Here is a 22,542-nt window from a genome sequence, read left to right on the forward strand (position 1 = left end):
ACTGATTATTCAGGAGGGTATTAATTTCCATAATTTCTTTGGTCAAACCACAGGGGCGGGACCTGTGTCCTTTCCCACCTGAGTTTATGTTTTGTATTTTTTTTTCGTATTGGGGATCGAACTCCAAGACCTTGTGCTTGTGAGGCAGGCGCTAGAACCACTGAGCTAAATCCCCAGCCCTGCCACCTGAGTTTAAACTTCTCAGGGGATCTCTTTCCAGCCCACTCCGGTCAGCAGCCATCTCCTTCACTTACCCAGTCACTGTAGGAGGATGACACTGAAGGCCCTGAAGTGTTTTTTAGTTGTGCTGACTCTCAAATTTAAATAATCCCTGTGATGAAGCACTCTCTGGTGATATGGCAGGTGCCCACACTTGAATCCCTGTCTGGCTGTTGCCTGCTATGAGGGAGCCATTCCCTTGGGGCAAAACCCTTTGCTGTTTGCAGTGCAGGAAGGCCCTGGGCTTTGCAGCCCTTCCCAACTGGACCCCCAGCCCTGGGCACCTACCTTGCTTCTGGGGAGCCTGGTTCCCTTCCAGGCAGTGAGCTGCAGGCTGGGGAGAGAGTGCAATGGTTTCATTCTTTTCTGTGCTGTGGTCTGTTTTTCCAATTTCTATGTGGCTTCTAACTTTTCCTGTCAGTTCCTTCCCAATTCCCAGTGACCTCTTTTTTCCTTCTCCAAGTTGTTATTTTTTGCAGGGTTAATATTTACAATATATAGGCCTGGGCCGGGGATTTAGCTCAGTGGTTCTGGCGCCTGCCTTGCAAATGCAAGGTTCCCAGTTTGATCCCTGATACAAAAAAAAAAACCCCAAAAAACAAGAAAACCCACAAATAAAATATATAGGGCAGGTGTGGTGGCACACACCTATAATCCTAGCACTTGGGAGGCTGAAGCAGAAGGATCACCACGAGTTCAAGGCCAGTTTAAACTACACAGCGAGAATGTATCAAAACAATTTAAAATATATAATAATTAGTAAAGAATAGGTACCAACCAATTAGAACACAAGTCCCTGATAACATCTGAGCCCTAAGCCTCCTTCGTAGCCAGGTATGGTAGTAAGTAGCCTCTGAGTTCCTCCTGGAGAAGAAACACTGGGCCGGGGGCCGTGTGGGGGTCTAGCAAAGCTGCACCTGTTCACCAGTCTGCATGGAAACTGTTTCAGGATTTGAGCTAGGGTTCGACTGTACCTGCATGTGGCAGCTGAACCTTAACCCTGTAAGTACAACACCAAAAGGCAATGTAGGTTCCCTAGACAAAAGCAATGCAAGTGCTGTGTCTTATTTGGAACAAATATTATGCATATTTTAAGGGTAGAGATAATGTGTACAATCAAATCATTAGGAACGTTAAAATATCAGGGTAACTTGGATGCTTTTTATGCTTGGACCCAAAGGATGTAGCAGAGTGATTTAGAATAATCCTCCCATCTTGTCTGTGAATCTGAGGCCCATGGGCAGTGGCTCACAGTTAGTGGCAATGCTGTCTTGAAAGTAGGCCTCGGACTTGAGCTTTTTCCTGAGCACCCCAGTATTTCTCCCTTTGCCAGCACAGGCAAGGTCCCTGAATTGGCTTCCCCAAACCAAAAGACGACCAGAAAGAAAGAAAGAAAAGGTGTGTAAGTTAGGAATCTGTGAGAAGCAGGCCACGCAGGCCGGCAAAACCAGGCAGCCTCGAAGAGCGGGTGTGGAACTGACTCCCGCCCGCGTCCGCGCCCCAGCTCTGCGCCCGGTGCCCCGGCCTTCGGTTAACGCCGCCCCGCCTCTGCGGAGGGCCGGACTCGCCGCGGTCCCCGCGCCTCCGCGCATGCGCCGCCGCCATCCCCCGCGGCGCCCTTTCTCGGAACAAAACTAGCGCCGAGCCGCGGAGCTCCGCAATTTGCGTAGACCCGAGCTTCCTACCGCTCCAAGCCTCCTACCGCTCCGACCCTCCGAGCGGCGTCCGCGAGGGGCGCCGCTTCCGGAGCGCGGGGCGCGTACGCCCGTCGCGTAGCGCCCATAGGCGGACCGGCTGCGCCTGCGCAGACCGCTCCGCCCGCCCAGTACGCCGCTAGCGTAGCGCGGCGAGGGACGCCCGGGCCTGCGCGACGCAGTTGACGCAGCGGACGTTGGTGAATCCACGACTTGGTGCAGCCGGGTTTGGTACCGAGCGGAGAGGAGATGCACACGGCACTCGAGTGTGAGGTAACTATAAAACCCCGATTTGTTTACATTCCCTCCCCCAGAACCGGCCCCGTGCGCCGCGGAGCCTGTGAGGCCCGGGACGCGGCGGCGGGCGGCCGGGTGGGTCCCGCGGGGCGGCGCGGGGCTGCGGCGGGGCGGCTCGGCCCTCGCCTCTCACCCCGCGCCTCTGCGCCGAGCCCGCGAGCCCCGCCGGCCGCCCGCTCTCTGGGCCGGCTCCTGCGTTCGCCGGTCGCGGGCTCCGTTCCCGGGGTCCGGCGGGCCGGGCGCGCGCGACCGTGACGTTAGGTCGGCCCGGGCCGGCGGCTCACGTGGGACCGCGGCGCGTGGCGGAGGCGTGTGGCGGGGGCGCGTGGCGGGGCCGGGACCCGGGACGAGGGCCTCCCGCGGTCCGTTCTTGGCCGCCCTGCAGCGGCGGCGTGCGGCCCTGTCTCGCGGTCTGGGCTGTGAGCTGTGTGCGGTGCCGCCGCAAGTCGTACACTGGGGACCGGGGTTCAGGTCTTACTAACGCGGCAGAAACCTCGCCTCCAGACTCGGGCCGCTCCGTACCTGCGGGTGCGAGCACCTTGCTGCGAGCCGTTTTCTCCTAGACCGTGGAGCCAGGCCAGATAACCCGCATCCTATCCGCCCTGCGCATTTCGCCAGGGACAGAAACAGGTATAGGCATCAGTGATAAACGCTATGCAGAAAACGAAGCAAGAGTATGCTGGCAGGCGTTTTTAACCTTTTGGTTCTGTGATGTGCAGACGGTTTGCAGTACGGTCAGACATGGAGGATTACAACAACAACCTATGGTGAAACTACCCCTGCTTTGGTAAAGCGTTGCGTTCCAACAGTAGTGGCTGGGATGACTAATTGCAGACTAGTCAGGACTGCAAACGATCTTGAAAGAATTCCAGGGATTTCTTTCAGGTAGTCCATCTTACTGCACTTTTTGCCTGCATTCGGGAATACTGAAGGAATGACTAAAGTTGGGTGACTAATTACATTACGCTTGTTTTTCATTTATCCAAATTCACCAACCTGAGTTCTGTCAACAGATCCCCACCAAGACTTCAGTGCTACTTGCATTCTCTTGGGAGAATGGAGCCTGTCAGACAGGAGGTCACAATGTGGATTCCCTCGACTCGTTGGTGGCCCAAACAGTTGGGACTTTGGAGTGTTGGATTTTCATTTTGGGGTGTTTAGCTTGTCATGAGTTATGTTACAGATTTCTGTACCACTGGCAAAAGCCAGCCCCGTTCTTTTACTGTATCTTTTGGACACCTGATTTGAAGTACTTTGAGGAGGCCTCAGGTTTAGAATGCAGGCACTATTCTGGGTGATGTGTCCCTTTTTAAAAAATGACTTATGGAAAAAATAGGATATAGGTATAGCAAGAATAGCTATTCAGCAGCTGGAATGATCACTTGCTTTTTCTAAAAATGTGCACGATACTGGGGATTGAACCCAGGAAGTGTTGAGCTATATCTTCAGAGCTTTGTATTTTGCTAAGCTGTACGGGCTTGGCTTCAAACTGCAGATACTCCTGCCTCAGAGCGCCCCCCCATTTGTTTGCAAGAAAATGTACTTGTCCATATTATTTTGTTTTGTCCACCCCCTCTTCCATTTCCAGTATTGGCCAGTATTCGAAAGAATGTATGGGTTTGGAGTGGCATTAGAGGTTCAAACCCCGGATCCTCCTGTTAACTCTTTGGTTACTGTAATCAAGTTGCTTTATTTCAGTCTTTTATCTGTGAACTTGAAGCACTATAAAACCCATCTTCTGAGTTTACTGTGACCATTGAGTGAGATAAGAAGCCAAAGGACTGCAAGTGCAGTATTTAATCATTGTACTTTTCTATATACATTGCATCCTTTTATTGGTTGTTGAGTACTATTTCTTCTCTCATAATTTTGTTACCCCCAGAATAAGATTTGATTGTTTCTCCAGGTGGGCCTCTTGGGGAGGAAACAGTTATCCTATTTTATTTTGTTACTTCATATGTAATAACCACACTTTTTTTTCTGCCTTTCTTGCATTTTCTGTTCTATAATTACCTCCCTTTCTCCCCCTGCCAAACCTGCTTCCTTGATGGCAGATGTGCTCCACAGTGTGCTCCACAGCTTTTTGTCACGTAGTGCTCATGATACATGAAAGGAATTTTCAAAGCTTGTTTCTGTAGCTCTTTAATCAAGTTTTAAAATGTTAATTGGAAAAAACCCTTAAGTTTAGCAGTAAGAAAACACTTTGGATAAATATGTCAGCCCTTACTTATGTAGTGCCCATCTTAAGGATGAAAACTGATATTCCTAAATTGGACATAAAAGTAAACTTTAGGAAATGGAAGAGAAATAATCAAAACAAAGCTAAATTTTTTAATAACAGATTTAATCTTAAGCCATCTTTCGTTACAGTATCATTCTCATGAAAATTACAACATAGGGAGGCTGTGGGTATAGTTCAGTGGCAGAGGTCTAGCATTCATGAGGCCCAGGGTTCCATCCCAGTGCAACACTGTATGTATGCTTATGTTTTATGTCTAGCTACACAAAAGCTAAAAGCTTGCCCGTAGACTGCCGCGTGTCATCCTCAACAGTTTGCTGCTGCCCCCTAGTGTTTGGCTGCCCTTGAGGTTTCTTGAGATCTCTTTACCTACACCTGCTCCCAATAGGTGCAGTGCACCATTTTAAAGGGGTTCTGCCAGCTGGCTAGCGTGTTGAATTAAATGGACATGGTCCTTCTGTGTTGATTAATTTTGATTACTTTTTGCCATCTGTTTTCCAAATAAAAAAATAGGAGTGGAGACAGCTGTTAATATTACAAAGTTGCTTTGCAAAAAATATGTGGGTTTTTTTCAAAAATACTTTAAAGGTATATTTTTTATGGTTTTTGTTTGTTTGGGTTTTTTTGGTACTGGGGATTGAACTTGGGTCCTTGCGCTTGCGTAGCAAGCGGCAAAACCACTGAGCTAAATCTCCAGCCCCATTTTTTATGTTTTTTCGATGAATAATAACTTCATTTAATCTGGGCTACTTCTTGTCTTGATTAGGACATTATGAAAATCTACTATTGACTTAATTTAGTTCCATGTAACTATTGTTTCAGCTGTATTAATAATAAAGTTAGAAAATGTCAAATTTATTTTATTTTTTTTTTGGTACTGGGGATCGAACTCAGGTCCTTGCGCTTGCACAGCAGGTGGCGAAACCACTGAGCTAAATCCCCGGCCCAAGAGAATGTCAAATTTACATAGCAAGCTTTTAAATTTATTTTGAACTATGACTTAAATGATTTTTTGAAAAAACGAAGTTTCAAGCTTCTTTTCATAACCACAGAATTTCCTGTGGTTATATAAATGCTAAGGCTTCGGGTTATACAAGTTATTAGTATTCCAATCTTATTTTCCTTATTATTCTCTATCCGTAAATTCTGTGGGTGGACCCCCCCCAACGACTTTTAGTTTTTCTGAAATAATTAAATATATTCTCAAATAATAAAAATTTACTTGGGATACTTTAAAATGTATTCAGTAGGTAATGAAGCAATTTACATTAGCAATATTGAAATTAATTCCAGCTCCTTAGGAAATCACACATGATATCCAGAAATGTTAAAACAACACAGTAATTGTCATTTCACATGAATAACAGTTTGCAATGGTATTTTTCTGTTGTATCAGAACATTAGGCTTTTAGACTGTCAAGATACAAAGTTGGCCCAGGAATTTAGCTCAGTGGTGCCGCTGCGTGCTTTGCAAGCCCAAGGTTCTGAGTTCAATCCCAGGTACCCCCCCCCAAAAAAAACAAACAAAGTTGGATATTTAATAGATTTTGGAGGGGGGATCGGTACTGGGGATCAAACTCAGGTCCTTCCGCCTGCGAGGCAGGTGCCGGAACCACTGAGCTAAATCCCCAGCCCTTAATAGATTTTTATTGTTAAAAGATATTAGAGTAAGATGCTAGTGGTGGTTATAGGTTTGTGCGTGTATAAGTATAAAGTCTAGTTCAAGTAGTAGTTATCTTTATAGTCTAAAAGTAAATGATGATTTTATAATTCTATAAATACTTCATGGTTACTCATTTTTAAGATGTTTTGCTGCTGAAAGAGAAGGATCAGATGATACCAGTGCTCGTGTTACTATTTCTGACAGGCATAATTTCATCCTTGACATGCACCCTCCTTTTGGAGATGACCCATCCCAGTTAGAAAAGGTTTTAGGGATGAGAAAAGTGAAAGAGAATGTTGTACGAAATAACCTTCTGTTATTGATGTAGCAAGATTTAAGTTATGGGTCAGCAAACTGTGGCCTCTGAGACATGAACTCTCTGTGAATTAAGTATTACTGGGCAGTAGCATCCTCATTGGTTTAGGCATTGCCCATAGCTGCTGCTGTGCTACACTGTCAGGGGTGAGTGAGTTGTGGTAGAGCCCATAGGCCCACAAACTCTCTCATTTCTGCCAACACTTGGGTCTACCTCTTAATCTCCCACCATTATTCCACATGTTACTTTCAGTTACCTTCTAGAACAGTGATTGTGCACTGTGCTGTAGCGCGCCATTTATATCCTTGAAAGCTCTAAAAGGTTCTCCATCACTGCTCTAGAACCTGTATGAATGAAATTCTTGAGTAGCAGAGCAGTTCAGAGAGTTATATATGTGAGTTCTCAGGTGTTACTGATCTTACTAGCGAAACTTTCCTCCTCTTCCCCCTTTCCATTTTCCCCCTGCTGGAGAAATAGCAGCATTATTGTGCTTGGAGTTGGAATGTGTAGCCTTGGGCCTTGGGTCTTAGGTCTTTGGTCTTAGATCTTGGGTTACCATGTCACTCTGCTGGTCTGTTTCTGCTACTTCTCATATAGCCTGGCTCAAGTTTTCTCTTCTCTAATGGAAAAGCTGGTTGTGTCTTCCTTGTATATTCTTCAGAACAGGAAATATATCATTTATTTTTATTTAATTTATTTTACTTACATGTTTGCAATACATGAAGTTTACATTCATCTTAGGGAGTAGGTATATAACATACCTTGATTCTTTTTTATTCCTTTTTCCATCCCCATCCACCCGCCTCCCTTCATCTCTAGGATTCCCTTTCCTCATTTTTATTATTTTTGTTGTTGTTTACTTTTTTGAGTCATGCTCTGGCTGTGTAGTTCAGGCTGGCCTTGAAATCACTATGTGGCCCAGGCTGGCCTCAAACTCATGGTGATCCTCCTGCCTCAGTTTCCCAAGTGCTGGATTAACAGGTGTGCACCACCATGCCTGGCTTCCATGTTCATTATTATTGTTAATATTACTATTTTAGTTTGTATTTGCAATATATATGTTTGTATTCATTGTGGGTATTTAGTACATGTACATTTATTTTTATGCCTTCTCCCTGCCTCTGTCCGCTTTCCCTTCCGTCTTTTTCTTCTCTCACTTCCTTCATAATGCATAACTGCGTGCCTCCAGGCCAGGGAATACATATTTAGTCTGTTACCTCTTGGTACACCCTACTGAAGTGGAAATCATGTTACTTTGCTGACATGTGAAGAAGTACACTTTGCACTATGTTATAAAGGAACACCCTTGATGAAGGAGATGATGGAAGATTGGTTTATATAGCTTGTCGGTATAAATTGAGTAATATGCAATGTGTTACATGATGAAATGGAAGCAGCAAAATGTCTAATGTAATATCAGGTACTAGTCACAACAGCATTATGTATAAAGTTGCATGTAACAATTATGTATTGCAGTACATGTGATATAGTATATGAGGTGTGATAAAAAATACAGTGAGCACTCAAAACTATTAAGCTAAGTTTAATTTTAACTTAAATACCAAGAGACACGATGACATTAATCCACTTCAGAGCACTCCTTTTTGCTTCGAACACATATCTCTTTGTCCTTGTCACTTTCGCAAACAGCTTTGGAAGTCTTCTTTCGTGTCTGTAGTTGTGCTGTCCTGGCTGTCCGGGTGTCATGAGCCAGTTCAGGATGTTTACCTTTCGTGATCATTTTGACTTGAGGAAGAGCCAGAAGTTGCACGGTCCCACATGCATGGAGAAGCTGGTAAGGACACTGATGCTTCGCTGACTGAGCCTTCCTTTCTTTTGGATAGCACCAGAACTGCTTCAGAATGTGGCAAAAATGCTAAGGGTGTTTGCAGTGAGAAAGAATATTTTGAGGGGGATTAATGGCAATATGTCCTTTAGTGTAACATTTAAACAATTTAAACATTCACCATTTACTTTGATCACACCTTATATTTGTATTATAAAGGGAGATTATATTTTCTGTTCTCATGAACTTTTTTTTTTGGTACCGGGGATCGAACTTGGGTCCTTGCGCTTGCGCAGCAGGTGGCGAAACCACTGAGCTAAATCCCCGGCCCTCTCATGAACTTTTTAACAGTAGAATATCACTTTATAACTTTAATGTTTAGAATATACATTTTTCTTCACTTTTAAGATTTTAGTTTTAAATAAGATGTCTCTAGTTTTCTATGTATCTATATATAATTCAAATAATATAAATGGTGTGAATTCAAAGTTTATTTTCAAGAAAGTAATCATGCCAATTTTTAAAAATTTAAGAAGGAAATCAGAAAGATGCTAAAAGTCCAGTCACTAAAAGATTAAGAAAAAATGCTCTGTAAATTCACTGTAGATATAATTTTGTATGATTTATAAAATAGCTGCTAAAGCTTTTCCTGTGAATTCTTGCCTATAAACAAGTACTTCAAAGTATTTTTGAGACTAAAACACAAAGTTTTCTGGTTAAGTAATGATTGTAAAAATGTTGGTTGTTAGGTTAGTCCAATGTGAGTTTTTCTTTTTTTAAAAAAAGGAAATGAATGTTAGAGATCTTAGTTCTTTTAGGATCATGGTATTTTAACTTTCATTTCAAAAAGCTATTAAGGGGAGAAAAGCTTAAATGTAGAAATCCAGAGAAAATGCAAAACATATGTTGCACTGCACGAATGTGAAAACATGTATATTGACAGGGAAAACATTGTAATCACACTGCACAGGCAGCCAATAGCACTGAAAGATGCAGACACTATGACCAAGTTGTGTCTGTGAAACTCATATTGATAGAAACACTGCAACATCGGGGATAAGTTTTAAAATACAGACTAGAAAGGTAGCACGAGTGCTCTGGCCATATTGCTGGTAGGTAGCACAGCCACGCTTGCCTTCCAGAAAACAATCTGGATAAAATGTGTAGCCAGACCTGAAAAGCTACAATTGTTATGGTCTTTCCCCACATCTTGTGATTAGTTACAAGGAAGTAACCAAAAGCAGTCACATAAATTGGGATTAAAATGTTTGCATATTATGACTAAAACTACAAACAAGTGTATGTGAGAATCCCGAACTGTAAGTGGTTTTCTTCCACACATGGTGTGATTTTTATTGGTTAAGTAAACATTTTAAAAATTATAATTGCTAGGTTTTGTTTTTCAATCAGACTTTTCATGTGAGTATAGTTTAAAGAATCCAATAGTTCTATGAAGTTTTTCAGGGAAAAGCAAAAACCAGTCGTCTTTCATTTTCTTCAGGAACTACCCTAGTTCCTTTACTCAATCGCTCGTTTCTTCTGCTGTTCGTGACCACGGCTCCAGCCCTAGCGCCCTTCCCGCTTCTCTGCAGGCCTCCCATTTCCTTTCGGCAGTTCCTCAGCATTCCATTATAACTTTGTTTAGAACATTCTTAAATAGTATCTTTTTAGGCTGTAGATGTTACTTGCGACTGATTCATTATAGTAAGCATTAATGATTTTCTTGTCTTTTTCCTTTTAGCTCTTCTTTGTGTCTGTATATGTTCCAGAACCTTATGTCAGCTCTGTTTTGTAATGCAGTTCCGTAAGAAGGGAATATAGTTAAGATGCTGTGTTCAGGAATTCAGTTTTCTTATATATTAGAAATTGTTAAATTTGGTAATAAAATTGTTTCTGGATTGGTAATTAAAATTGGTTAGTTTGCTTGTTAAAGTGAAGTAGCTTGGACATTTGGATTGCGTTTTAGTGCTAAATGGCCGGACTGGATCTATCTCTCACTTTGTTGAGCGATTACAAGGCCCCTAGTGGCTCAAAATAATTGTAAGGACAGCTATAATTAATTGGCAGAAAGCTTCCCTGTGGGGAAGCAGTAGCCTTAAAAAAATGGCAGTGTTGCATAAAAATAAAATTGCCCTGGAGATTCTGTGATCATTGCCCTGAACCTCCTAACCTCAGAAGGGTCACTTTAACTGGCAGTTTTTATGAATGTCAGGTTTCTGCAAAATCAAGAGAATTGTGACAGTGACACAAGCCTACGAAAGACAGACACAGAGGGACGAGTGAAGGTGGGTACAGTGATAAGGATGAGGCAGTGCAGTGGCGGTTCTAACAAAGACAACTCTGCACCATGTGTTCCTGCAGTCCTCTACAAACCTGGAACAGAGAGAGGCTGAGACCTGTTACTGGGTTAACTAAAGTATAAACATTTTAGTAGCTTCAAAAGGCATTTCAGTATTTATTGTCTGGTAAAGGCATCCCAGCCAGTGTCTTCATTAATGTCAGATTGTTTTTTGTATTCATAAATAGCAGAGCAGATGCAGTAAAATTATAGGTACAGTAAAATTCTGTACAGTATGGTTCCAGATTCCCTATAGGTGGAAAAAGCAGAAACGTGAGTAGTTGTTCAGACATTTAGTGAGAAATGTGGCTCTGTACATAAATGTTTCGAATCCAGTAAAGATGAATTTGATGTGTTGTTTATTGGTTTGGTAACTTAAACCGGAATATTTATAGTCTATGTTTTTTTAAGTTAGTGACATGGGACAAGCATTGAATTATATGCAAGCTCAGCTAGCAAGCATCTACTGTTTTCATTGGAGTGAACTTCAGTGAGAAAGATGAGACTGCCGGAACCGTGCTTCCTTGTTTATTTATTTATTGGGCTTCTCTGGCATTCTAAGCTGAACATGAGTTAGCGAATTAGATAGCTGCTCTAGCGGGCACTGAAAAGCTCACCGGGAAGCTGTAAGAGCGTTTTGTGTTTCTTGCTGAGAATTCATTACTGCCCAACTTGTGTCCCTTAAAGACTTGTATGTTGTTGGTGAACCTGGAGCTGGTCTTAGCTGTGCTAATCGATGCCCGTGTGTTCGTTGGGTATTTTAGTAGAGTTCTTTCAGAGAAGTACTGTAGAGGGACTTCTTCCCCCAGTTCTGTGCTTTTTGTAATTTAAGTGAAATATAATGCCACATCTAATAATCAGACTGTAAGGTGATAGACTTGCTTCTCAAAGCAGTTTCATATACACTAGTTCAACTTGTAGATGTAGTGGCAGTGCTGGGATGAGCTAAAAAAGTTTCTGATCTAGTGTACAGTATTATATAAAAATAACACATGGGCCAGGGATTTAGCTCAGTGGTTCCGGCACCTGCCTCAAAAGCGCAAGGTCTCAAGTTTGATCCCCAGTGCCAAAAAAAAAAAACAACACATTGCATGGCTACATCAGAAATGAGGATGAAATCCAAGTCAAATTATGATTAATAATTTACTTTAAATAGCATTTAAATATTACAAAAAATCAGAAAAATCATGTAAACCTTTTACCACATTAAAAATATGTACATTTTTCTATTTGGTTCACTTAGTTACTGTAAAATATAATAGCCCATTTTGTAGGTGGTACTGAGAGTTAAAGAGACTGCGACTTGCCCAAGGACTCATAGTTAATAAGCTACAGTGCAGTCCCTAACAGATCTTTGGCTCCTTGACTAATACTGTATTTAATCATGCACATGCTCTCATTGCTTCTTTATGCTTAGTCTGCCCTTCTGGTACTGAATCACACAAGGAAACTAAATTGTTATGTACTTATGTTCCTGTGAGGATAAAGATCAATGAAGCCCTTTACTGATGGAAATACCAGCCGTGTTTGTGCAATTGAAGATACACCTGTAACCTATTTTATTTAAAGAAGTCTTGTAATGAAACCTTTAAAAATGAAGTTCTTTATAGAACCAGGAAACTGTATGTACATTTATTAAATAAATTGTCACACTAGTGATTTTTCTTTGAATTTTTACCTCATTGACCTTCAGAATACTAGTTGGGACCATTGAAACGACCGGTCTTAAGATCATACTAAGCAATTCATAGTATTTTTAAATGATTGTTAGCATATTGTATATGTATGTCAGAGAGAACTGAGATACAAATACTTACATTTGGTCTTTTTTTCTCATTTTTCTAGAGTAAAAACATTTTATTTTTTTGAAATGAAATGAGTTGAATGGATTACACACAAGGTATATACTAAGTTGATTGGCCTTTACAGTAAAGGAGATCGGAATAGTCTAGTATTACTGGTTATTTTTCTTATTTTGTCCAGCCGTCATTGTGGTAAGCAAGCACGTGATACAATCACTTTTTTATGGGTTAGATAATAAGAGCCGTTTTCCTTTCCTTTTAAGAAAAGTGTTTGTAGTATGTTAGGGGAGTTGCTATGGTGTGGTCTGACACTGTTCTAGTTTGAACATTTGCACATACTTTAGTGGACATGGAGGACTCCTGGACTTGAGCGGTCGGGGAGAGCCGCAGTCCTGACATCTCCCAGGTATGAAGTGTGTAGCCCATGGGTCTCAGGTTCCTTCTATATGAAGTAAGACTACTTAGCCAAATATTCTTTTTTTTTTTTTTTCTACCAGGAATTGAACTCGGGACCTTGTGCTTGTGAGGCAGGCAGAACCATTGAGCTAAATCCCCAGCCCTAGCCAAATATTCTTAAGGCTGTTTTCATCTTTCTACTATATTCATTTGTGTAAAATTAATTACCTTTCTTGGGACAGAATATGGGAGAATTTATTATATTAGCAATGATATAAAGTATTTAATTTTATTCATTTAAAATTTATTTTTTCTATTTTGGTTTTTTTGAAGTAGGGTTTTGCTGTGTAGTTCAGGCTGCCTTGAACTCAACCGTGTAGCCCAGGCTGGCCTCGAACTCATGGCAGTTTTTCTGCCTTAGCCTCCTGAGTGCTAGGATTACAGGTGTGCATCACCACACCTAGCTATTTAAAATTTAAAGATTATAACTTCACATTTTATACATTAGAAACTGTTAACAGAAAGCCCGTGGAGAATATCAACTCTAATTCCGTCTTTGTTAATTGATAAAAATTGTGTACCTTCAGTGTATGCAGCATTGTGTTTGAAATATGCATACATCATAGAATGACTAAATCAAGTTTATGAACTTAAGAATTACCTCATTTTTTTTGTAAATAGAGACAACACTTAAAATATGGGACACTTCATGAATTTGCATGCTTTGCCTCTGTGGAGTCCAGTCAATCTTCTCTGTATTAATATATGTGCTGTTGAAATGAGTGCCCTAATTTCTAGTTAACCTTTCTCTTAAGCATACCCGTGTACTTTTGGTTACCATTAATCCTATTATTTTTAAGACTATAACTGTTGCTGTCCAGTAAGATCTCTAATCGTATCTGTGTCAGCTTCTTGATTTTGAAAATGTACTATGGTTATGTGTAAAACCATAACATTGGGAAAGTTAGCTAAAGGGGGCAGGAAACTCTGAAACACTTTGACAGTTGAATCTTTTATTTCAATATAAAAAGTTAAAAATAAATTCATCTTTGAGTATTAAGTATATGTCTAGAGCCGTGGTGGCAAACCTGTGGCACACGTGCCACAGCAGGCTGTTTGTTGTCATCGAAAGCTCTACCAGGTTTGCCATCCCTGTACTGATCACTAGCTGAATGTTGATAAATGCATTCTCCTGTAGGGATTAACAATTTAGTTCTGTTTGAACTGTAACACACCTAAGAAAAGTAGCCAGACGTTAAGTGTAAAACCCAGCCTTTTTCCTGCAGGGAGGCACACTCCGGTAAGCAGCGCCCAGTTGAAGACATCGAAGATGAACAACAAACCAGAGTACTCCCACGATTCCTCCCAGTCACTCCCCTGCCAAAGTATAACCGCTACCCGCACTATTTAGTCCTAATTTTCATGTTAAATATAAGAGAACGTTAGTGAGCTCTCCTTTTTTTGTTGTTGTATCCAAAGCAAAACTTCACTTCAAAAATAGTATAATCTGCATAGTAGTTAAATTGCCATATTGTAAATTCACCCTAACCTTCATGAAGACACTATGCAGTATAGCACACTGAAACTTATAGCAGTGATCAGACTCTGGAAGTTAACAGCAAAGCACGAAAGTAATTTATGGTGACAACTGCTAGTTATTTACTAGAATTCATTTTTCCATTTCTTGTCCAGTAAGACTATACATTGATGTCTACAGCATGTTGTAGAAGTCTTGAGGGGGAGATCTCAGTGTATGTTTGCCAAATTGAAAAAGTATTCTCAATTATAAAAATAACATTTTGAATTCACAAAACCCAGAAAGCTCCAAAACAAGTGACATACTGGAGTATTTTGGCTAAGGCAAAACTGACTCTGTCAAGGTTGATGGGATATGGTCTTAGGAAAGGTTTTTTGAGACAGTGTCTTGCTATGTAGTCCAGGCTGGCTTTGAACGCACTATGTGTACGCCAGGCTGGCCTCGAACTTGAGACATACTTCCTCCTTAAACCTCCAGAATGCTGGAATTGTAGGTGTGTGCCAGCATGCCTGCCTGGTTTCCCCTGTATCTGTCTCCACACTAAAGATGCCCTTTGTGCTATAGGGTACAAAAGGTATCTCCAGTTCCATGAACTTGGGAAGTTAGAGAAATTGTAGGTGCGACTTTATCTCCCAGCCTTGTGCCTGAGTGAGGCTCCCTGGTGAGCACTGGGCAGGGGACATGACGAGAAGGATACATGCACTTCCACTTCCCTTGATGCTGAAGAGGAAATTTCTGAACCTGAACTTCCCTCCTTTCTCTTTTCCCATTGGCTGAACCAACATCCATCCCTGTAAAGATTCATGGCTCAGAATGACTGCAGCCGAGCTGCCCTTAGAAACCTGAAGCAGTCATCTTTGGCTGTTTCTGAGGGAAAAAGAGCTTGCTTTGGGGGATGGGATGCTGGGGACTGAGGACCTTTGTATCGAGGTATATCTCAGCCCTTTTTATTTTTTACTTTGAGACACGGTCTAAGTTGACCAGGCCATGCTTGAACCTGCTGTCCTCCTGATTCAGCTCCTGAGTAGCTGGGTTACAGGCTTATGCCACCACACTGAGCAAAATTTGCTTATCTCTTAAACTGTTACATGTTGGGAAATGTCTCTACGATAGCTGGTTAGCCTGTGCTAACAGAAGTGTACTTAATCCCAGAAGTCGTTTATTCTATTTGAGGTGGGGTCTCACTGTGTCACACAGGCTGGTGTTTGAGCTTGTGAGCTGACATGTTCCCTTCACGTCCACCTGCCAAATAGTGGAGGTTGCAAGCATGCGTCCCTTTGGGCACACATCTGTTGTAGTCATTCTGAAATTGCAGTTTAGGAATGATTACTTGATAAAAACCAGCCCAGGTTTAGGATTGCTCCTGGGATAGTGCTTGGGTCCTGGCATTCATTCCTCTGATGTTGTCTTGAATGAAAGGATTAGGAGATCAAGATGTTTACAGTCTTCACAATAAAATACCTTACACAGATTAGGTACCATGTACTTTAGAAACAGTGACCAATGACAGTTTGAATGTCAAGTATAGCACCCCCAGTTTCTGTTTCCTTCAGTCCTTCCCTTGATGTTGTGAGCATGTGATGTGCCTGCCCGCACCACTGGCACCTGACTGGGTGCTCGCTATCTGCAGAGGGGATGCGCACCAAGCAACCTCGTGACACTGATGTACACAGGGAGGGAGCCACGCTGAGAACATCGCCCTCTGGTGGCCTGCTCTGGAGCCAACAAGTGTGCACCCTCTTGTGTACTAGTGAGTTGGCCTTTCACCTCAGTATTGTACAAGTAAAATTGATGTATTTTATTTTATTTTATTTTACTTTTTAAGAGTAGGAAAAATTTATTGAGCGAAAGAAAGCTAAGAGAGACAGAAGGGGGACCAGAAAGTGGGTTGCCTGCTCACCCCACATTTCAAAGACGTTTTATACAGCAGAGCCACATGGTGAGGTGGTTACAAAGTGGGACAAAACTATAAGACCCAATGGAAATTTATGAAGCGCGGCAAAACCATGACCAACCAATAAGATTACAAGTACAGTCACCCAGGTGATATTGATTAAATGGGGGTCAAATGGGGGAGCAAGTCACAGCAAGCCTACAAGGATTTTCAGGAAGGGTGGGGGTCGAGGATATTTCCTGGAGAGGCTGGGGTAAGACCTTGCCCCCCCCATCCAGGTGATTCATACCTATTTAGAATATCAATCACTGCTATTTATCCCCAGGGGAAGCACAAGGGTTTGTAGTTTTTCCTCCTTTTACAATTCTGGCCCTCAGTGAATGTGTCTTGATTGTCCTCCGTGTGTGGGCTCCTTGACTGTCCTCCATGTTGGCTCCTCCTGGGCTGGCCCTGTTTAACTACCTACAAGATATCTAATTAAATTACCTATCTGCAATATTTCCCCCTCTGAAGAAGTACCCCTAACTGCCGTGAGGGGGCAAAGGGTGAGGACAGGTCTGGCTACTTCCAGATGAAGAGGGTCATAGTTGTGATCAGCAGTTAGTTACTCTACAGAGTCTATCTAAAGGCCCTGGACAGTGCCAGGCATTGTCATCTTGGTAGACGTATAGCTTTGAGTCTGAAGGAGACAAAGCCAAAGAAACAGTTAATACATGGGCCAAATTATAAGGTCAGCAGGATTGCAATGAATATAGCCAACAAGGGTTTCCACTGGGAGGAACTAGTAATATCCTCCTACGAAGAGGATAAGGAGAAGGTCCAGGGGATTTCAGAATCCAACATAAAAGTCGTATGGTATAGTTTAGCAGTTACAAGCTGTTTACAAAGTCGATCTGGTGGATCCCGGTAAAAGAAGCCTAGCACATTTGTTATTGGCTCCATTTGTATGACTCCTTGGAGTTTGGCAGCCTCTAGGCAAGAATAAACAAAAGTTTTAAGAAATTAGAGCATGTATATCTAAGCATGAGCACACTAGAATGGAAGGGCAGGTAGGGGAGAAAGTCACACTTAGAAATTGAAATAGTGATTGTAACCTGCTGGCTCTTATAGATTCTACGAGTTTTTTCCTAATGATCCATAACCACGGTCAGCTACTAGTGTAGCTAGAAACTGGCAGAAGAGGTCAGTACTGGAGCCCCTTTTTATTTCTAGCTTTATTACTATGGCATTATACCTCTTTTGGTTCTTTTCTGCTGGGTGTTTAAGACCAAGTTAAAGTGAGACCTGTGTCAATCAGTATGAACTTCTTGCTATCTATCAAGGTCAGTTAAGTCTCCTCAGGCATTACTTTGGAACCATGCATAGAGCCTCTCAGCTCCTCTGTCAGTGTCAGCCATCAGGATGGGTCACAGTCCTGCTCAACCATGTTGCTTTCAGTGAAAGCGTGGGAGATTTGGCACATGGTATATTTGTCCTCTGGTGCCCAGCAATCTCCCTGCTCAGGAGGTTGAGTGATTTACCAGGGATGTAGAATCCTGTAGGAAAGTTTCCTTTGTATCCTGGATCTTTGTTGACCTTGAGGGGCCAGGGCCAAACTATTGGCTGTCCTCATACCCCAGTTACCTTTCTAGTTTTGGTCTCCAAACTTTAGTTGTTGAAGACCCAGAAGAGAAAATCAGTGACGTAAGTATTTCAGTAGGAGCAGGGAGCTACATCAAACACTTTTGAAGTATAAACCACAGTTAGAGGGCTGTTATTTTACCAACCATGGTTGTTTTAGTAGTTGAATCCCTGTAGAATGTTAACAGACAACAGTTATATATTATAGAGAAACTTAAGATCAACAGCCACACTCAGTATTTTAGCATGACAATCATGATGAGATTTTCTTTGTAACACTTACATGTCCATCTTAGTACAGAATAGTCTTTTAGTCAAAACCTCCATCTGATCACAAGACATTAAATGACATAAAGAAAACTCGTTATTTGTTATCCTTTAGTAGGATGCCATCTAAAGAGAACACACATATTGGCCCATAAATATACCTTAGGAGTTCATAATTTCTAGCCTCTAATTTTAGTATGTGACATTGTTTCAACTGTTTGGCGACTGAGCATCCCTAAGTGTGGTGACACATACAACACACATCACATAAGTTTTTAAGAAAACTACTGTTTTGACTGGCTATCTCGTGCTGGCTTGACATGTACCTCTTACCACAAGTAGCTGGAGTCTAAGAGGCAGATACCAGAGTCAAAGCTCATTACCATAAACAATATCTTAGACCTGTACACCCGGAAGGCATGAATGATATTTAGTACATCATGAAATAACTGCGTATCAGTTACATGAAACCCTTTGTTCCTTAATTTTGTTTTGTACCAAGAGCATTTTAAATAAAACCTGTTTTCCCATAGGAAATTTAGCCCATGACCAGTGTATACCTATCATAATAATATGTTCAGCAATGTATTTCCCACAAGGCTATGGAAATTATTGTGGTCTCCTCTGTGAACAAAGGCAGGAATAAATTATTTTCCAAGCAGCCACTCCTTTATTTCCCAAGGGGAGTCCTGTCCAGTGTTTTCCCAAGCCCAAGAGTCTTTAATTATCTTAACAAATTTTTAGATGACCTATGAGAGCCAGATCATAACAATTAACATTATTTTTGATCAATGAAAGATTCCTGAGATATTACACATCTTAAAAAATCCAAAATGCCAAAAGAAAAATGTTCAGACAAAACAGCTGTATGTGTTTTAACAAAGTGAACAGACAGACACACACATGAGACAACTTGTTTGTAAACCAGAGTGCACTCATGTATTTGGCCAAGTTGAATTATAACTTTTATAATTTTTAGATTTATAACTATAAAAAGACTAGTCAGAACTTTGTAGATCAATTAACAGAGATCTCTTGTAATAAAAGGAATAAAAATCTACACTTGTGAAAGCAAAAATGGTTTTAAGAACCAAGATGCATCATGTACAGGTACAAGCACCCAATGATAAATGTAAACGTATTGTATACCTAAAATGTACCAATAAAAGAATTTAAGAGAAAAAATGGTTTTAAGATGGGCCCTAAGCTGACAGTTTATCTGACTGGAATACCCAGCTACCCAGGCTTCTCATGGTTGCTTTAATAGCCACAGTTGTTCCCTCTAAAGGGACAGACCGTTAAAGGTAATTTTAACTATCTCCAGTGGGGTCCGCTCTGGCCAGGTTTGCATGTAGAAGAGACTAGGTGACCCTCTTTGGAGCTAAGTATGAATTCCAAGCAGTGAGAGAGGAAGGCCTGCCAAGGTTCCAACCTGCTGTGCTCCAGATGTCTGCCTATGACAGTGTTTCCCATTTTGAAAAGAAACAAAAGGAAAGAAGGTATCCCTGTTTATCCCTCTTATTCTGTGCCCAATCTAAGGTGCCCCTTAGACTTTATCTCATCCAGTACCAGTGGCTGCTGACTAGAGGTGCACAGAAGTGGCCAGAGCCAGGTTAGCTGTTCTTAACATTCTCTAATTTTGCCTGAGGGCTGAAAGACAGATAAGTCTGAACTAAAACTTTTACATTTATTTTTTTGAGAGTTTCAGGATTAAACCTAGACCAGTTTTCTATATGGCCCAGAGATAAATGAAGGTCAGCTTTACTCTGGAAGGATTCCAGGGAGGGGAAACTCACCAGTCTGGAAGCTTTGTCCTGAAATCCAGCAGCCACAGAAGAGGGAAGTGCCTTAAGTCAAACTGCGTTATTTCTCAGGAGCAGGGCAGTGGAGAAGGGACAGAAGAGTGCCTTTTTCAAGTATGGCACAAAACTAAATCTTAACCATCTCAGGTGTAGAAGGACAATTAAGATCAGGAGCTTTTCCAGAGTGCATCTGCGATCCTTAGCAAAACATGTCTCCAGAGACAAAAAGCCATGACTGACTCCAACTGCATTGCCAAGCAGAAAATCAAACCAATAATCAAAGAACCCAAATGGCTGCTTTTTGCCTCTTGAAAGAGAATGAAAGTGTTCTAACTGTATTGTTTAGGGCTTATCCTTTTAATGAATTACTCTGAATCTAATATCTAATTTATGACTTAAATACCCTGCAGGCTGTTGAGCAGCTCCCTGATGTTGTAGAAACACTCCCAAAGCCATGTCTCACCTCTTATTAACATACAAACTGAAACGGTGGGTGTCCTATGGCAGGCACTTGGAAGTACTTGTTTGAACTTCTGGAATGCGGTCTGGGAACCAGGTTCCCAGGTTAAAATATGACTGTCTTTTGGGTTTTTCTATAAGCTGATAGAGGGGTCACGCAATCTCACTATATCCTGCTATCTGAAGGCCACAAAAGCCTGTAAATTCCAGGAATCTCCTTAGCTGTTTTAGAGCCTTTGGCTGTGGAAAGGAAAGAACTGGTTTAACCCCCCCCCCCCCGGGTCTTTGGGTTCCCTTAGATGTCATAAAGGCTTAAATATTTTACCTCAAGGCTGCAAAGTTGTGCCTTAGATCTAGAAACATTATTACCCCTGTCTGTTAGAAAATTCAGCAGAAAAAAAAAAAAAAAGCCAAAACCAAAAAAAAAACCAAGTAAGCGCAAGGACCTGAGTTTGATCCCCAGTACCAAAAAAAAAAGCCCAAAACAAAGAAAATTCAGCAGAGCAGATGTCTTGGCTAGAAAGCTCTTCTGAGGGGACACATAACACTATACCATCTACATGCTGCAAGACTGTGACTTGGGGAAAACTATAGTATTTCCTTCTATCAAATCAGGATCTAGGGATGTCCTATCTTTTCCTGATAAACAGTTGACAATTTAAATTAACTGAAGGGCTTAGTTCTCATGTTTCTTAGACCTTCAAGAGTACATGCCTGAAAATGTCTTCTAGTTAATCTATCTGATTGGCAGGCCAGTGGGGGCCTTGTATTGGAACTGCTTGTGTTCTAGTAGGAACCAGCTGTTCCCCTGGCTGCCTGTCTTTTGAGCTTCCAAAATTAAGATAATATTTGTCTTTATATGTAGTAGCAGCTTGTAAGACTAATCGTCTCTCATTAGAAATCAGTATTTAAGAGCAACATTACATCCTTCTAACCTGGTCCGTAGTTCTGAGTAAGTCCTCTAAAGACATCAGTGTACATATCAGGGTCATCTGAAAACTTTCATAGGTCTCATTCAATCTGTCTTATCACTGAAAGAAAAAGACACATGAACACAGGTAGTCCCATATTTGTCGTTTACTTCCTGCAAGGGATGTTGTCTTTGAGGGACCTGAAGTTAGCTAAGGATGGGTATAGCCTCATGGAGGTCTTAATTATGGCTGGACTAGCAACTCTACCCTCAGTATCTGGTGGTCAAGGCTTAAAAGTTGTCCTGGAAACTTTGTTGTCAGGTTCTAAAGTGTGAGGAGTAGCCTCAGGCGTAGAGGTACCGAATGCCTTAAGGGTGAGGCGTCTCTCATTTTTCTATGGCCCACATTTATATTTGAACACAAGCAAGAATTATTTCTTAGTGTTAAGAGAATCTCAGCATAGGATGATTTTGTCCATTTTCTCTCTTTTACAGTATAATTCTAATTGTGAGATAGCATCATAGTACTTGCCTCTGTGTATTTGGCTTTAGGATGTAGGCACACCATGCGCGGGTGTAGAGAAATACTAAATTGCTCCTTAATATATTCCAAAGGAGTAAGAGGTTCAGATATGGAGTTCCTAATCTGAAACAAGAGAAACAAATATGGCGTCCCATAAGTCTCTGCCTGATTCCTGTGCCCCCTAGGGCATCCCCAGGGCGTCCCCCAAGGTTTATACCACTCCAGGATAGGTAGCTACCATCTGGAGTGAGAACTAGAAAATAAAACCAGACTGGACTATCTACACTTTACCAGCATGGGATCTTATTTTCCTCAGGAAACTCATATCCTTACTCCAGTAGGTACTCTCAAAGCGCAGGTTACAATTGATTTCAGCCATAACAGTCATGTTTAGAGAAGGAAGTATTGCTAGCAAACCAAGAGATTTAAACCATTGCTTTCTACATTCCTTGAAAGAGAGAGAGGGGAATAGGTCAACAGTCAAATTAGGGCATTTTTCCTGCAAAAGAGATCACCTCCAGAGATTGTAAGTCAGAGATTCTGTCCTGGGCCCTAGGGCAGAGAAAGCTCTGAGAAATTTCTGTTGTCTATCCAGTCATTTAAGCAACTTTTATTAGCAGCAATACAAGGCTACTCCTTTAAGGTCCATTTTAAATTCACTAAGTATTTGAAACTCATAGGTCCTCCTAGTGGCCACAATCTACACAGAAAAGACACCTTTATCAACTTCCTATGCATGTATGAATGAAGAGAAAGGCGGGCTAAGATAGTCCCTTATTC

At 41.7% G+C, this 22,542-nt stretch overlaps 1 protein-coding gene across 5 annotated transcripts in view; it reads left to right on the top strand.

Annotated features, from left to right (window-relative positions):
• Window positions 1-22,542, top strand: part of Slc39a10 (solute carrier family 39 member 10) — a 117,726-nt gene that overhangs the window by 47,505 nt on the left and 47,679 nt on the right. Inside the window, exon 1 of one of the 5 annotated variants that reach the window (XM_004868949.4) lies at window positions 111-2,186. The exons of 1 other annotated variant lie outside the window; for it this stretch is intronic. Coding sequence is in view for 1 of the 4 variants with exons in the window: in XM_004868948.4 (XP_004869005.2) it covers window positions 8,208-8,223 (16 nt within the window). In the remaining 3 variants the exon portion in view is untranslated. 3 more of the 5 variants (XM_004868953.3, XM_004868952.4, XM_004868948.4) reach the window with 3 other exon arrangements.

The sequence above is a fragment of the Heterocephalus glaber genome, unplaced genomic scaffold, assembly GCF_053883595.1.
Source record: "Heterocephalus glaber isolate CG9 unplaced genomic scaffold, H.glaber_assembly_v1.0 deba00001778, whole genome shotgun sequence".
Classification (NCBI taxonomy): domain Eukaryota; kingdom Metazoa; phylum Chordata; class Mammalia; order Rodentia; family Bathyergidae; genus Heterocephalus; species Heterocephalus glaber.